The sequence below is a fragment of the Rhamphochromis longiceps genome, linkage group LG15 (genome assembly GCF_057381845.1).
Source record: "Rhamphochromis longiceps isolate RC_006_pf linkage group LG15, R_longiceps_female_GT1.1, whole genome shotgun sequence".
Lineage (NCBI taxonomy): Eukaryota > Metazoa > Chordata > Actinopteri > Cichliformes > Cichlidae > Rhamphochromis > Rhamphochromis longiceps.
In genome coordinates this window covers 14,039,533-14,054,043 of record NC_140571.1, presented here as the reverse complement: position 1 = coordinate 14,054,043, position 14,511 = coordinate 14,039,533, and the positions used below count along the sequence as shown (strand labels likewise).

Below are 14,511 nucleotides of genomic sequence, written 5' to 3'. Positions count from 1 at the left end.
CACCCCCCCCCCCCCCAACGCTGCCCTCCCAGAATCGTCCAGTCACGGATCCCAGTAGGTCCACACAAAGCCGGAATTCCTGCTCTCTTATCTCATTCATCTGATTTACCGTCACTGCAAAGATGGTCGACTTCCACTATTTCTGGAATGTTGATGCGTTGCCTTTCAGAAAGGCTTCCACTAAAAATAGGCATTTACTGACCAGAACCTGTTAGCACACGGTTTATAAAGCTGTATGACGAGTTTAATAATTACAAAACCAACATGCCTCACAAAAAAGAAGAACCCCCCCCCCCCCCCCCAACATTTTTTAAAATAAAAACTTAAATAAATTAAAAAAACAAACAGCAGAAGTTTCTTTGATCTTAGAATAACTTTTATTTATTTCACTTTACAAAGAGGTCTTCACCAATGCTCTTATTTAATCTTTATTTGAATACAAACATTTTGTCAGATAGTGACTTTGACAGGGAAGGTCAGAAAGTACCTCTGGGTGAAGCAAGAAGCAACCAAACTTCTGGTAAAACGGGTTTTCTGTCAAAACTCTGAGGTGACACAGATACTGGGTGAGGTGAGGAAAGGCATTGATTAAACATGGTGAAACTAATGATGGCAGTTTGAATTGTTTACTTTTTGGCCTCTGCCGTCAGAGTCGGAGATCTCCTGTTGACACTGCAGCTATTTGTATGAAGTGATGTCATCACTGCGCCATACAAGCGAGAAAGTCCCCTTTACCAGCCAAGAATGACACTGACTTAAAGGCATGATCTGTGGTGGGGGAAGTGGGCTGGAATGAGTGAGGAGACGGTGAAATGTGTTGCCACATATCCGTGCATGCACACACGCATGCCCACAAACGGATAGGTAAGTGATTTTGGAATGATGGCTGGGGTGGGCCACATCTGGCGGTATTCTAGCATCAAGCAGGTCAAAGGGACTGCTTAGTTTAACTCAGGGGAGTGCTGAGCTGTTCACTAAAAGGCGTTGAAATGCAGCTGACTGCACCCTTGGTTTGACACTGCTGTGAGTGTGGCAAATGGCAATATTTGAATTTAAAGATAAAATAATGGCGAGATGTAAAGGAAAAGCCGTCTGCTTGGCTTATCAGTCACATCAGTCTGATGGCACTGAGTGATTTGCGGAGATTGCATTGGGTTTCAGCAGACTGTCTTATGGCCTCCTGGTTCTTTCTGCTCAGGTGCAAAGTTACAAAGGCAAACAATGCCCTCTAGTGGGGCTACAGCATATTAACATATGGACAAGAGGCGTTTGAGAGTTCAGGCACTCATAAAATGAAAATCATCAAAGAAAAAGAACAAAACAAACAAACAAAAAAAGAAGAAATAAAGCATTTTTGTGAAAATCTACAGATGCTTCATCCATAAGTTAATATAACATCAAATAGTATCTGTGTCGACTACAAAACTGAAATCTTGCAAAGGAACAAGTGTTGACAAGCTGCTAAGTGATCTAGCTGGATCAAATCTCAATAGGTATCCCTGATAGCGGGAACTGTAATACTGATCGCTGCATACTACAGCATTTGATGCCTTTGGGTATAATACCACATTTGGTAATATTACAAGGTTGCTTTCCTTTTCAGAAACGGCTGATCAAAACCAGCATCATCCACAAGAAAATCAGAATTAGGATCATTCATTCATGAATGGCAGGGACGAAACATGCATGGCATTCGGTGCTGAAAGTGATTCAAACTCTGATTTGCTATGAGAGACTTGGTAGATTAGGTGAATATTGAATGAGGATCTGTACGTTACACATTCATGTACCAGCGTCATCAAGACGTCTAAAGTGTTCACAGACCATCTCAGCTACTATGTATCAGTAGGTGTACCCTCATATATTCAGTTTAAGTTTACATTGTTTAAGAGGAGGGGGAGGAGACTCTCCCCTGGGTTGTTAGGCTGCTCCATCATCTGTCTCAACAGCCCGGCCGGACTCTCGTCAGTGAGTAAACTGGATGAAGTCTTAATGTCAGCAGACTGTCTTTCTTCCCTTGGAGGAAGTGAGCTGAGTAGGGAATCACAGGCAATCACTTGTGAGGGATAAAACCTCAGAACTGGTGCGTACCGTATTTAGATTGGGCGGAAAGGTGGAGGAGAGAAGGGTATACTATATTCCTGGCTGTCGGTCAAAAAAATAAAAAAACTGATGAAGTCTGAGCCCCCGTCGGCCAGGTAACCCAAAACCTGGAGTGGGGAGTCAGCGTGGGATATGGGGAGAGGAACAATGCAGCTCTTTGTGCAAGCCGGGCAGAGAAAACAAACCGTTTCCCCTGGAAAGAGATCATGTTCAGGCTCCATCTGAGAAGACCACACAAGGCTGATCGGAGCCCTGTCTGCTGTGCGGAGCAGGGAGGGGAGGAGGAGGAGGAGGAGCAGCTCATCTGGGCTGCCACACTGACTCATGCGCGCATACACACTTTAGGGCAATGTCAGACAGGAAGAAGATCTGAGATGCTCCTTTTAAAGCGCTTGCTGAACACAATGTAACACACACGAGCCAGCGACAGCCTTTTGGTCCAAGACAAAATGTGTGACTGTGTTGTGTTCTTCCCCCATGTTGGCTTGTGATGACTTGGCCATCTGGACTTCTTCCTGGGTTGGCACCCTGCTGGTCTGCAGGCAGAGCAACACTCTGGTGGGCCAACAGGCTGAGGGACAGGCTAGAGGGTGTTAGCACTGGTGTTGTCCACAAGAGGGCATGGCACTGAATCTAGCACTGCCGTACAGTGCTAAACAGGGAGTCTGTTTATTAGATAGACAGGGTAGGAGTACAAAAAAACAAGAAACAGAAAGAAGGAAAGGGAGAAAGAGAGACAAAGTAAGTTGTGAGATATCATCTATTTTATTCTGTGCAATTTCCATTTACACCATATGTTATATCAACCTCTGCAACCCTGGACACTCATTCCTTAATCTGCCCTTTCTATATAAACACTGAGAATGAACCTTTTAGTCATGTCAACACTCAGATAACTGTTGCACGGGGCACAATCAAACTAAGAACATCTGGCCTTTTTTTCCTCTCTTACACACACTTACACAGGCTTTCATTCAAACACACACATTAAACACAAACAGACACACACACACATGCACACGCACACACATAAGGGCCAAACCAGGGTTCTGTACTCCCTCTGTCCCATTGCGTTTTAGTTTCAAACGCTCAGCGAATACCCATGTGGTGGGATCGGATTACACGGGCTATAAAATATCCCAAATAAAGGCAAGGAAAACTGAGACAAAAAAACTGGCTGTTTCCTGAGGTGAAATCCTCCAGTTGGCTCCTGACTCTGTCAGTGTGGGAGACTTTTCTTCTTTTTTTAAAAGACTTTTAGCAGTTCAGACAATAGAACAGGACAGCAATGTTTAGGTCAGAGCACAGAGGTGGCGAGCTAAAGTCACTCACATACGACAGCCAGCTCCCATTACACACAACACAAGGCCATAAATCCTTCTGCACAGCACAAGCGGCACACTGTGATTTCATATGTATTGGTTACTAAGGCAATGCATGGAGCCACAACAAATGACACAGAGTAAAGTGGGAACTCATTTAGTGAAAGGAAATCTTGTTGTGCTTCAACACAAAACATCTGGGAGTATGAGATAAAGGTTTATGTCGTGCATCCGCGACCAACAGCTATCCGTTTTTAACATAATTACGAAGGTGACCCCTGACCTTTTGAGGCTTGGAGTGCAATATGGAGAGAAAAGCAGGCCAGGTGAAATTTAAACCACCTCTGTAATATCAGCGGATTAATCTCGGGACATACAGTAAAATGGTAACATGATCTTGTTATGATGAGATACCAGCTGGTGAGGATGACGGCTGGTGTTACAGCCCTTTGGACTAGTGACAAGTGAAATCAAGAGGGCCTTTGATTGGTCCAAAGTAAGGAGGCTTTCCTGCTGCATTCGAACAACAACATCTGGTTGGCAGAGGATAGCAGTGCTAAGTGAAGAAAAGGAAAATGACTGAAAAGGGATGGGGGGGGGGACTCGAAACTTCTACATATGAGAGGTACGAGCCAAAGCCAGAACAGGGTGTCATTATGACATGTGTAAACGGATCGCTCTGGTTCTGCCCCTGTGTTTTCCTAATGAAGCCCCAGAGCTCTATCACAGCTGAGGGTTCACTCTCAAATTGCCGCGCCTTGTAGTCTGCCTGACAATCACCTCTGTCTCTACAGCACCCCAGAAAGATGTCTGCACTGCCTTGTAGTTACGGCCGCAAGGAGCAACAGTTTGACTTTATGGTCACACGGAGAATTGACCTATCTCTCTGTGTGAATGTCATTCTGGACAAGCTAACTCATAACCTCAAGGTCACATATTTGATTCAGCAGCAGCCATTTATCTTTGTCCAATACAATGAACCTTCTACTTTCTCCCACAGTCATTTTCTCCATCCATCTGAGAACAGACGTATACTCACATAACTTGGCAAATGGGAGCCTAAAGAAGAGGCTGCGATGCAAACAAAGAATTGTGACTGTCAGTCAGACTGTGGTGAAGTGATCGCCTTTCAAAGTGACTCTCACTGCCTGTGCCCTCCACCTCCTTCCCTGGTGTAACCTTAGAGCACTGGGGAGTGCCAGGTTACTGGGATTCTCTCTCTTTGGCGCCATGCTGTTTAGTGACCATGCGCATGCTGTTAGACCTGTGATTAAGCTTGCCCTCTGTATGTGCGAATGTGTGTGTCCACACATTTTCCAGTCCCTGGTTAAATGGTGTTTAAAAATAATTGCTGGTTTTTATTTAAACCAATGTGGAATACCACAGAGCGTTTAATGCAAAAAAAGTTGGTGTCAACTTGGTTTACTGTGACATTTATCTTGCCGATGTATCAGTAAGTCTGACTTCTGGTCTTTACAAGATATAAATTAAAAAAGCCATTAAAAACTGTGCTATCTGAATTTTGCCTCACTTTACATCAGAATCTCTTACCTCCATCCTCTACTTATTCTGATCTCTGATTCTTAGGCATCTCCTCTTCAGAGCTGGCTCCATGTCTATTGCACTGGGCACATTGGCAGGGCTCCGCAGACTACCCTTGTCCCTGAGTTTGGGCAAGAGCAATGGGCCAGTGGTCCCACCTATCTTTGGCGCTGTGGTCAGAGCGTAGGCATGGTCCTCATCAGGAACATGAGAGTCCTCTCCTATGTCCCGGACTACTGTTAAGGGCTCTTCTGACAGATTAACTTGCCCCTCAACCCGCACTGGGCTAACAACAGAACACTTGTTCTCTTTGATAGCCTCCAGCTCACTAAGTGACGGGTCAGGGGGCGGTGCTGGTAATCTCTGGGGTCGGGAGTCCGGAGTGGCAGTTGTTGGTGAAGAAGACATCCCATTTTGACCATGGTCCTGAGATTTTTGGGCAGAGGATGTGGCACCATGTGGATGGTTGAACTCCTTGGGGCTGGCTGGGGTGCAAGAAGGTGGAGTATGGGAGTCCTGGTGCTGGAAGACAGTGTCGTGTGAAAGTGATGGTGACAGAGGAGGTGTGGGTCTGATGATATTGTGAACCCCTGACCTGTTAACCTGCCCAGCTCCCAACTCGCCCAGCCCTGATAGGTCCACCACTCCATTGGTGCTGGGCTCTAACTTCACTTGAGTCCTTTGCAGAACCCTTTGGATGACTTGTCGCTCTGTCTGCTGATGCTTATATTCATTTATCCCGTCCGACCCCGGGGCTGAGCAGGGGGATTCGTTGCACTGGGCTCTGGGGGAGGATGCTCCACTTTGGGGTGTGGATGCTGGGGACAGAAATGGCCTCTCTGATTTAACCCAATCTGTGTCCCTTGTGTTCAGGTCACTTGGTGAGGATAGCCCTTGAGGCAAAGTTCCACCCATTTTGCTGACTACCAGTCTGCTGTCTGCCTCAGAAGTCTCTGGAGAAGATTGCCTGGTAGACCTGGATTGAGCCCTGTCCAGCAAATCTGGCACAGGCTGAATAACTCCGCTGTGACTTGGAGTTTCTAGGGATGTTTTAGGGGGGACTGGAATAGGGATAGGAATGGGTATCGGGACAGGTAGGGGTACAATGATGGGATAAGGCACCAGGACAGTGGGCTGGGGCAGAAGAGGGCTAAAAGAAGGAATACCAAAGTTCATCATGGGAGGCATTGGGACAGGACCTCTTGGCATCATATTCAGCGGAGGGGAGTGTAAGCCAGGAAAGTAGGCTCCTGGGAAGGGGTGTATCAGTCCAGGGGGATTCATGGATAAAGAAGTAGGGGGCTGAAGGTGAGGAGAGTGCGGAGCTCTGTGGATAGGGCTGGAAGGAGGGCCTGGATGTCTGGGAGGAGTGGCAAGGGGGCTTTTTAAGCCCTGAGCATGAAGGGGAGGCCTTATAAAGGGCATGGGGATTTGAGGTACTGGCTTTTGCTCCAGAGGGGGGCGAGGAAGAGGTGGAGGAGGAAGGGAAGCAGGATGGGGTGACACATCCACAGTTGAAGGAGGTGGGGGAGGCTGGATGGATCTCTCTAGGGTCCTTAGACCAGAGACAGGGACTTTTGAAGTAGAAGAGGATGCTTCTGAGGGAGACATGGAGGATTCTCCTAATCCACGGATTAGTGCAGGCCCTTTAGGGGAGAGGTTTCTATTACGGGCTTCCCCAGTACTGTTGTTGTTGTTCCAAGATTCTGGAGTGAGTAGCTTTTGCCCAGCTACAATGCTGTCTATCCTCCCCTCCTGATTGGTTCTGTTTGGGCTGGAACTGGTGCTGGTGAGAGCTGCGCGGGCTTCCCGGTAGAAAACATCCATCTTGTACTGGTTCAGACACTTGGTGCTGCAGAACTGGAGTCGCTCCTCACCAGATCCAAAGTCCAGGTACTCTTTAGTGTGACGAACATGCTTGCACCAATCGCATACCTGTGGCACAGGGGAGAGAGACTGTGGGGGGTCACTGGAGTGAAAGATTGTATGTGAAAACAGATCTTTGTGTAGAAACAGAAGATTTCCCCACTATTCCTGCTTGTTAAACCTTGTCATTTTCATCGCATATTTATATTAATATCTCACAGTGGAAAACAAAAGATGCATTGATAGTGTCCTCTTACTCTGACATTGGTGTTTATCTTCAGCACCAGTCTGGGCGAGTCCTCTGTATGGGGGTGCTGAGGGGATCTCTCACTATGGAGATCTTCATCTCTGGCCTGACAGGGGAAAACCACAGTGTGACAAACATCACATGAACTACCGTCAGTCAGGTTTCAGACAACAGTTCATCTACAAATACTACACTGGAATCACTCTGCGGTGTCTGGTCTCCAAATGTGAGCTTCTTACGTAACAAGTACAAAATATAGTTTTAAATAAATCGCCTTGTCATGAAGCATAGCATTAGTCTGAGCTTCATGCAACAACCAAGCCCTAAAGGTCAGTGCAACAAAAGAAAAGCTGTGTTGCGAAACTGATACAATTCTACAGCCAAGTGGGGAAATAATGCAGGTGATGTATTGTCGTATTATTAATGGTTCTGCCAGTATTAATATAGGAAATTCTTCTTGATTCATGTAAGCTGATCTCATGTGGATCTGAGTGCTCCCCCATCTCTGTGACCCATTGAGTCGTGTTGAGTTACGAAATATGAGGCAGCTGAAGGTAAGGTATGCACTGAAAGTGGACACCTCGCCCCAGGCCTCCTGGCCTTCCTCTCAGACAAGCAGCAACAAGCCAACAGAAATGCTTTCCTCCCTGCCTCCGAAAAACTAGAGGGCTTGTTGCGCGCAGTCTGTTCAGCCCCCCCGCCCTTGTGTCTCCGTTGTTGTGTGAATTCACCCACCACGCTCTAAACAACACTGAGGGTGAAAGCTGATATAGCTACTTGTCACCCTGTACCTCTACAGAAGGTATATCCATGTCGCAATGGAGGCTGAAAAATCACAGCAAGCGCATCAGAGCGTTTCTCTGTCGTTGCAGCACTCCTGTCCTCCAGACCAAAGCCACTTAATGGCTGGTCCCTTCTCCATTAACGCGAAACTGATACTAAGTGTCCCACACAAACTTTGACCTCCCTCCCACCATTCCTAAACTGGATCGACCATACGCACTAGGAATTGTGTTCTTAGAGATCCACCCTTTTTAAATTTCTGTAAACGAATCCATCAGTAATGACCTCACGAGATCAGGAGTATCTGTTTCTGCTAGTTTGTATACCTGCCAGAAACCACTTGATGCCCATTTCCCTTTGTGTGATGGGATGTGCCAGGGCTGAGGCAAACTGGATATAGAGTACCTGTGTTTGCTTAAATGTATATGGTTGTGTCAGACTGACTACTGAATTTACAGATTACTCATTATCATACAGATACCAGGATTTACAACACCTCACCAAGAAGAGGCCAACATGAATTGTTTTTGACCCTCAAATGTAATGATAATGTGCAGTACATTATATATACTAACCTTATTGCGTTTGAAGTAGGCCCGTCTGCAGGCAGCAAAACACTTCTCACTGCAGAAGCTCTTGAGCTCTGATCCCATACACAGAGAGTAGCGTTTTACACCTTCCTTCTGGCACCACACACATACTATCTGCACATTTTGTACATCTTCCACTGCAGGAGGGAAATCAGAAGAAAAGCTATGTTAGATAATCTTAAAAGCACAAGAATAGTGTGAAACATCTACAACTGGGTGCTTTTTAGTCTCACAAAGGAGAGCGCACTAAACAGCGCGCATCCAGCTGTGATCTAAACTTCCTGTATGGATGTACCTCACACTGAATAAATCTCAGATTAATATTCTTCCAGGGAACACAGAGATCTTGCTGCATCCCTCTTATAACCTTCACTATGACAGCGCTGTTATTTATTTATCCATCTGTAACGGGTGAACCCATTTTATGCTTATATTCCTGTACATTTTAATCGTACAGCAGAATACCGACAGACTTACAATTCAAGCATTGTTAATCAGGGATGCCAAAAACCTTCAAACTAAAAGCAAAAGCCGCAATTTATTACCATATGTAGTGTTTGTTTTTCAAAAAAACAAAGTCCAAACAACAGAAGAATTACACAGTCTACACAGTATAAAAAGGTGCAGCAGCATTAGTTCTTCTGTTTAACTTACTTTACTCTTAATAGGCTACAAATGCTTACTGCATTGCACCATAATTGCATGCTGAGTTATCTCAGACTGTTATTACACAGTTATTACCTTTGTGGCAAACGTGGCTTATATCACGGGACACTTTACAGGTTATCTCTCTTTTTCAGAGCTTGTAGCACACAGAATTTCTCTTTATTTTGTAAAAGAATCTAATTTTTAATATACATAATTATTATATATTTACCTATAATAATTTTATATATAATATAATTACCGAAAGAGGCACCAAAGCAAGCTCAAACTACTGCACCTAGCAGGGATGTCTCTTTATCATTGCTCAGGAGTCTAGTAGGTAAAAACTGAACCTGCACCGTCTTCTGGAGCTTGACACTACACTCTGACGTGCTAGCACATGAATATCAAACTAATCATCAGGGTAGTAATACTAAAAGCATATGTATAAGGAACGCACAACAATCAACATTTAATCTCCTCATGTTTGCCCCTACAGCCTGCTACCTGCTGATGGCTTTATAAGGGGGACGATGACAGGGGCACTCTTGTGCTCCTTTGGGGTCGTCAAGGATGAGCTTGTTGAGGAAGAGGAGGGTGACGAAGACGGGATGCCAGAGCACTCTCTCTCTCCGCTCTTGTTCGGCAGGACCAAGTGGCTGACTTTGGTGTCCAGGCTTTTGGGTTTTGGCAAAGAGTTTTCTGCAAGACACAAACAGATTCCAGTGTTAACTTGAATTCGTCGAGTAACGTTACACCGTGCAGCAAATCTGCAATACGGCCTACATGATACTATAATAACTTTTTCACAAACAACAGATGTATCTGAATGAATGAAACTGGAGAAGTTCTGACTACAGGAAGTTATGTTTAGCAAATTTGTGCAGTGACTCAATGTCTGCATTACAACCTGCAGAACCTGTTAGCGTAAATTTAAGAACACTGCACCAATAGTGAACCCTCGACGGCCGCCCTCACCTTTCAGCACAGACACATGCTGACGCCGTTCTCTGTAGTTTCTGATCTCGTTGGCCTCTGAATCTCTGAGATCTACCTTGTCGTAACCGTACCATCCAAGGAGTTCATTCATGGTGCTTTCTGCAAAAGTCTGCATGAGAAAAGAAATCAGTGATTAGTGATAATCTACGCATATGGATAACTGAGCTATGCCTGCCTACAAATAGGAAATTGTCAGCATGCATCTACGGGTTATTAATGGACATTTTTATCCTATGTTAAACATAATCAGACCTTCCTTCTCTGAATCAATGTGAGCGATTCTTTCTCAGCCACAGCCTGGTTGGAGAAATGAATAGGGGCACACAGGAGTACAGTATGACACTTTTTCCATGATGTATTCAAGTTGTTTACTCTTGCTAAATCTGAGACGGAAAGGTTTAAAACCTAACACCAGTGTGAAATCTATGAATCATCCTTTGTTTATCTCTTTTAATTGGAAAAAAGAGGGAGAAAGAAAACTTTTCTCCACAGATGGGATGTGTGGTCTCAGTTTTTTTTTTTTATTACGACCAGATGAAAAAAAAATACAAAGGTCTCTCTCTTTATCCACCCACCTCTCTCTGTGGCTTTGGAAGAACTGGATTGGAGGAGAAACCTGATCCAGAATGGGCAGAAATCAGAGCGGGACACCCTACACCACAGCCAGGTCCCACGGTTCTCGGAAATGCCCCACTCTGCTCTCTTCTTCTCTTTCCAATGTCCACCACTCTCTCCCTCTCTCTTTCTCCAGCTTTCCCTGTCCCTCCCTTTGCCTCTTTTTCTGCCCCCCCCCCCCCCCCCGCCACCTTCCATCTTCACCATCCTCCCCTCCATCCCAGCACCTTCCAGCCCTGACACCCGACACAGCACGGCCTCTCAGGTTTCACCCTTTTCCAGCACAGTCAGTCTGCTGTGGTGGTGGTGTTGTAGTGCTGTAGTACTGACTGCACATTCTTTCCCCTGCTTTCCTCACTCCGACCTCTGTTCTGCACTAGGGCCTCAAAGAAATGGATCTCTCCCTCGCTTGCTCACTTTCTGCTGTGTGTGTGTCTGGGAGAGTGTGTGGGTGAGTGCAAGCAGAGGTATCATATCCAGCTAAATATGCCTAACGATGATTAAAGTCAAGTATCGGGTGTCTGGTGCCGTGCTCGGGGTCTGACGTGGAGGGAGTAGGTCCGAATGTGGTGTTGAAACAGATGTATTACAGAGACAACACTGGGACGGACCTCAGCTGAGCTAGAACTCAGCTTGCCAGCCTTCCTGCCTGTATTTCCTCCACAGTCCCCCCCCCCCCCCTCCCCCCTGCTTTTTCATCATTTGACCAGTTTTTAAGTTGCACATCTTATGGGATTTTACCCGATAATTTGAATCTTATATGCTTCCCATCATGCCTAATTTTGATATCTTGATGTTCTCCAGAAGTTCGACACTGATGGCAACTCTCCTACCGTATCTACACAAACAACCCAGTGCCACTTCTTTCTTTTTTTTTTCTTCTTGTGAACGAAAAGACGGGCAATATTTTTTCTTCACCCACCCCTCCACTTCCCACAATGTTGTTTTTGTTTCTTTTTGGCAGTTTAGACAAACATCTGCTTTGCGAGAGTGACAAGCCATATCCCAAACCACAAAGAGAGTTGCAGCCAAAGGCAACAAACTGGGGCCGACCCTGAGATTCAGCCCAGGCAGGCTTACATCAAGCGGGGATAGCGTTTCACATGTTTTGATTAAAATTAGTTAAGATGTAACTCTACACCTCCCCTGGATATCAAACGCTACAATCCAAACCACTTACACAAAAAGAGCACATTTCCTCTCTCACGAAGGCCAGAATACGAACCCCCCCCCCCTAAGAAAATGACTTTTTCAAATTTTATTTCTCAGCTTCAGCTTGAAGAAGCCTCGAGTATTCCTTACCCCACCACAGTCAACAGTCTCAAATATCCAGTGTCCAAACCCAAACAAAGCAGACAACCCATGGATTAGTTTCCATGCAGTAACAGGCTCATAATAGTGGGAGGGAATCGTGCCTGTTACTGTGATTTAACTTATTACTGCCTATGCAGTGGCTCTCCTTCTACTCAAAGAACAGTGGGGAGATTCTTAAATGACATGTCATCAGTGAGCACTTCAAGCGGGAGCTTTCGTTTAATGTGATGTTTGCATTCTTTAACAGTCTGTGACAGTGATTTTAGAGCTTTCCCAAGGAGCGGGGCTATTTAAAGAATATAGATGCCCTGTCTCTTTTTCATGGGGGCAAGCCTCTGTGGTACAGCAAGTGAGCGCACCGCAGGAGCGGGGAAGAATTGACGCACATCTGGATCTCCGCTGGACAAGACTGCGCGTCCGGCCACAGCTGGCCTGACATGGCGTCACAAGAAGGCAGAGGTCAGACTACTCTTCAGCACTAACATTTATATAATCAGAAAATCCCGTGTCTGTCTTTGCGTCTGTTTCAACTTGTATTTATAAACACGTTTATTGATATTTTCCAGTTGTCTTCCTAAAGATGAAAACTTTCGAGGTTTTTCTTATTTTGCAATACAGCTTCACGCAGTAGGATATAATTGCTTACATAAAAGACAGAAAGCGAGCATTCATTAAAAGCATATATATTTTTTGATAGTATTCCCCGCACTGATTTGTGCGTAGCTGACTCACTCGCTGCTGTGTGCTGGAAGACGTGTGCGCAAAGAAGTTATCGCCCCGTCTCATCTGATTACAATAATAACAATAATAATAATAATAATAATAATAATTTTTCAGTGGCACACAAACCCACTCTCACCTTCATCTCCTGGTTGATTTCCCTCTTTACGGGGTGCGCGGGTTTCCTGCTGCGTTTATTTTCCGGTGGTCTCCCTTTCTCCATCTCTGGCATAGTCCCGGTCTGGCTGGATCCGTTGCGGATCAGTGTTGAGTGTCGGCTGGAGTAGTTTCAGTGGAGTATCTCAGAATGAAAGCTGTCACTCCTGGTGACAGCGGCTGTCATTCCCGGACGTCCGAGTCCCTCATTTGAGGCTTCACACCACTGAAGTCCACTGAACATGCGTGCACTGTGCGCTGGAGTGTCCGCCGCTGAACAATCTCAACTCCCTCTTTCCCACTTCTGTCAAGTTTCTACGGAAAACCAACATAGGTCTTCCGCTTTGGATTTTCAAAATATGACAACTGTCAACTGTTTCTTGAAAGCATATTAGAAACGAATCCGCAATTAAAAACAAAAACACAATTACGCCAATGATTTGCGTCCCCGCGAAAAATTTGGTTTCCAAATTTTAAACACTCTTGCGAGAAGTATTTTAACTTGACTGAAACATGAACCAGCAAAAAGTTTCTCATCAATTTAATTGCATTTGGTGGTTTTTGCAATATTTGAATGTTGCAGTGTTGGTATAATATAAAAAACTAATTACATCATAGCACGGTGCTCTCTCAAAGCTCATTAACTCTGTTCAAAACCTACTAAGGTTTATTATGTCATTTGTTTTGTAAAGATTAATTGGCCAAAATTATATGTTATCAGTTACTTAATGTTTCCCCTTCAGCTTTTATTATGAAAGGTGCATCGCCTGGTTACCGGTCTCATTCGTGCGCTCTCTGTGAGGGGAGGGCTTTGATTTGATGTAACCCAACACCTGGCACCCACCCCTCCCAAATCTCAACAGATACATTTCATAAGGAATGCAAAGACTGTGTTTTATCTGAGGGGGCACAGAACAAACACTGTCTCTAGACTCTTGTCTTAAAATAAAGAGATGAAAAGAGCGCTGCGAGTTAAAAAAGATACCAGAATGTTTGGAGCTTTCTCAAATGGCATCCGTCTGATCCGCGCCAGTCTGTGTACGAGCGTGTGCGCGCAACACCTAAAACGTCCACATTTGGCCTCTGAGCAATCTGGGCTTGAGGAAAAGTGCCAAATGCCCGAGGACAGGATTTGCACAAAAAAAGAGTCGTTTGTTCGTGTATGTCTGCGCACAGATGAATGTAAACATTTCCCACATGTTTATCGCTAATGCGAAGGCCAAAGAACTTATTTCCGTATCAAGTTTCTCTGCTGGTAATGAAAGCATTGAGGTTATCTGATCGCATTACGCACATAAACAAATTCAATTCGTTAGCTGTAACAACTTTTATTTTATAACTTTACTACAATTTTCCTCATTTTGTCCATTAACACGTTAACAGTGCAGTATGGCCTACATTAGGACAGTTGGTTTCCATTGCTCTTCTGCATCATTGAAAGCCTCTGTCTCGCAGACCTCACAGTGTCGCCGAGCTCTGTGCAGAGAGACAGACAGGTACAGACACAGCCGTGACAAGAGGGATAATTCAGAATTTTTTCCCCCCTCCTTGTCTCGAGTTTACCTCTGGTCTGCTCTGGTTTGAGGAATCCAGGGACCACGCTCGTGTA

General features: G+C 45.1%; 1 protein-coding gene across 2 annotated transcripts; it reads right to left on the bottom strand.

The window, feature by feature from the left end:
* Positions 1 to 354: 354 nt before the first annotated feature.
* LOC146652368 (sine oculis-binding protein homolog) lies at positions 355 to 13,216 on the bottom strand. 2 transcript variants are annotated; one of them, XM_085381936.1, is made up of 7 exons: positions 12,886 to 13,216; positions 10,077 to 10,206; positions 9,606 to 9,800; positions 8,439 to 8,590; positions 7,091 to 7,186; positions 4,977 to 6,902; positions 355 to 2,768 (listed from the first exon to the last, which is right to left on the bottom strand). In XM_085381936.1, the coding sequence occupies exons 1-6, from the start codon at positions 12,976 to 12,978 to the stop codon at positions 4,986 to 4,988; spliced, it is 2,583 nt and encodes an 860-aa protein (XP_085238062.1). In that variant the 5' UTR covers positions 12,979 to 13,216; the 3' UTR covers positions 355 to 2,768; positions 4,977 to 4,985. The 2 variants fall into 2 exon arrangements, with proteins under 2 accessions (XP_085238062.1, XP_085238061.1); XM_085381935.1 differs by having other exon boundaries at positions 4,977 to 6,923; positions 12,886 to 13,215.
* Positions 13,217 to 14,511: the final 1,295 nt, after the last annotated feature.

Excerpts from the sequence above, each read along its gene's own strand:
- LOC146652368 (XM_085381935.1), bottom strand. The coding sequence starts at position 12,978 with ATGCCAGAGATGGAGAAAGGGAGACCACCGGAAAATAAACGCAGCAGG. Across the intron at positions 7,187-8,438 it reads CCTACTTCAAACGCAATAAG|GCCAGAGATGAAGATCTCCA; the intron begins GTTAGTATATAT and ends TTCCCCTGTCAG. Across the intron at positions 6,924-7,090 it reads AGATAAACACCAATGTCAGA|TCTCTCTCCCCTGTGCCACA; the intron begins GTAAGAGGACAC and ends GACCCCCCACAG.